Consider the following 2,501-nt stretch of genomic DNA (forward strand, 5'->3'; position numbering starts at 1 on the left):
TCATAAATGGTGATAAGTTATTCATATTTCTGTAAAATATTTTACACATATAAGTATTTAGAAAGAACTTCTAAACACCTTCATGTAATTATCAATTCTCAGAACTTGTAATAAAAATTTGCCAAATGGAAATGTGTATTGTACTGTAAGTACAAAAGCTTCCGATACTGGTGTTCTCAAATGTTACAGTTTATGACTGCAATAAATGTCAGGTGTTTATTCCTAGAATTTCGGTGTCTCTGTTCTTCTTTCGAATGCTTCGAGAAATTCTCACTAGTGTTCTTGCTCTTCAGTAGACACGACACGTTATCATTTTGTTCTAGTGCGATCTTACTTGTTAGAATAACTAGCTCTATAAAATTCATCCTGTTATTTTCAAGTAAGTTTATAAGAAATATAATATTCCTGGAAAATAATAATAATTACTATTTTATTTCGCGTTCGATATATATAACGGGTTTTAGATCATTTTTTTATTGTCAGCATGTCAGATTCGGAATTTGACATCGAAGAACTGTCAATGTCTGAGAGTGAATCAGACAGCTGCATCAGCATTGATGAAGATGGATTATCAGATCACAGTGAAGATGGATCAGATCACAGCGACGATGGAGTCGACACCTCTATAAGAAAATGGGTGGAAATAAACAAGGATGATCCTCCACCACCTCCTCCGCGATTTCCTTTTCGGGGAAGTTCAGGATGCAATTTCACCCTTGCGGATTATTTTGACCCTTTAGCGTACTTTCTATTATTTTTTAATTTGGAATTAATAAACATGATTGTAACCGAAACGAACAACTTCGCATTGCAACAGGCACGGTCATCAAGGGATCAGTGGGAGCCAGTGACAGTCGAAGAAATATATATATTTCTAACGATTAGTATATTGCAAGGACTGTTGTACAAACCCAGTGAGAAAATGTACTGGTCCAGGAATAAACTTATAGAAACCCCAATTTTCGGTAAACTAATGAAAAGAACAAGATACGAGGAAATAAAAAAAAATTTACATTTTGAAAACAATACCAATTTTAATCCCGAAACACACGATAATCCAAAACTTTGGAAGATTTGGCCGATAATAAATAATTTAAATTCAAAATTTTCCCAATATTATACCCCGCAACAAAATATCAGCATCGACGAGAGCCTCCTATTATTCAAAGGCCGTCTTTCCTGGAAGCAGTACATTCCTCAGAAACGGTCTCGTTACGGTGTCAAATTTTTTATGTTATGTGAATCGGAAACTGGATATTTGCACAACTTTCTAATTTATACAGGAAAAGGCACTTGCCTAAATAAAAAATACGGGCATTTTTTATTTACGTCACAAGTTGTGCTATCATTACTGGACCCGTTGTTAGACAAGGGATATTGTCTAACTACGGATAATTATTATACTTCCCCACAATTAGCAAGATTATCTAATAACGCGCAAAACAGATTGTTGTGGAACACTACGAACAACAAGAAAAGATGTACCGAAAATATTACACAAAAAAAAATTAAAAAAAGGAGAGACTGTGGCAATGCAGAGAGGTAAAGTGCTGATACAAAAATGGCATGACAGGAGAACAGTCACTTTCCTCTCTACTTTCCACAGTGCTACAATGGTAAGTACAGAAACGCGTACCGGTAATGTACTAATGAAGCCACAAGTTGTTGTTCACTACAACAAAACTATGGGAGGTGTTGACCTTTTAGATCAGCATCTCCATGATTATACTGTGGCAAGAAAAAGAGGGAAGAAGTATTACAAAAAAATATTTTTCCAGTTACTAGACATTTCACTTTATAATGCCTATGTGTTATATAAAAAAAATGGTGGACAGAAACCAAACATGCTATTTCGACTGACTCTAATAGAACGACTGATAACCACATACCACACCGTAACGATGGCCAGTAAACATGGTCGGACGAGAACTGCAGGTCCGTTAAGACTTACGGAAAAACATTTCCCGGACTTTATTCCGCCGACCGACAAAAAAGTAGCTCCCACTAGATGTTGTGTTGTCTGTTGTAAAAAGAACAAGGACGGAAAAAAAATTAGACGAGAAACAAGATATCAATGTGAACAATGTCAGGTGGCCATGTGTCCGGCCCCTTGTTTTAAGATTTATCACACAAAAGAAAATTTTTAATATTATTTCCAACTTAAGTGTAATTTGTATTGGTGTAAATTGCTTATTTATATTATTTTTATATTCTGATTTGTATGCTTTTTTTATCATTATACTTTTTTATATTTTTATCTCTTTATTTTGATATTTTTCATTTTTATTTTTTTGTGATTATAGCTATGTACTATACAATATGTAAAGTATAGTATATTATGTATATTTGTAAATATTTTATTTTTTTTCATTGTAAATATATTTTTTTTTCATTGTAAATATTTTATTTTTTCATTTATGTTACTTATAACTTTACTTTTATTTCATTAAATTTATTTTCATTTTATGTTGTATTATGTTTCATTTCTTAAATTATTTTTA

The 2,501-nt window shown here is 32.6% G+C and overlaps 1 protein-coding gene across 1 annotated transcript; it reads left to right on the forward strand.

The window, feature by feature from the left end:
- The first annotated feature begins 484 nt into the window (after positions 1-484).
- Positions 485-1,546, forward strand: LOC136982526 (piggyBac transposable element-derived protein 4-like). The gene has a single exon (XM_067279021.1). The coding sequence runs from the start codon at positions 485-487 to the stop codon at positions 1,544-1,546; it is 1,062 nt and encodes a 353-aa protein (XP_067135122.1).
- Positions 1,547-2,501: the final 955 nt, after the last annotated feature.

The sequence above is a fragment of the Centruroides vittatus genome, unplaced genomic scaffold (genome assembly GCF_030686945.1).
Source record: "Centruroides vittatus isolate TY-2023 unplaced genomic scaffold, ASM3068694v2 contig_853, whole genome shotgun sequence".
NCBI classification, from domain to species: Eukaryota; Metazoa; Arthropoda; class Arachnida; order Scorpiones; family Buthidae; genus Centruroides; species Centruroides vittatus.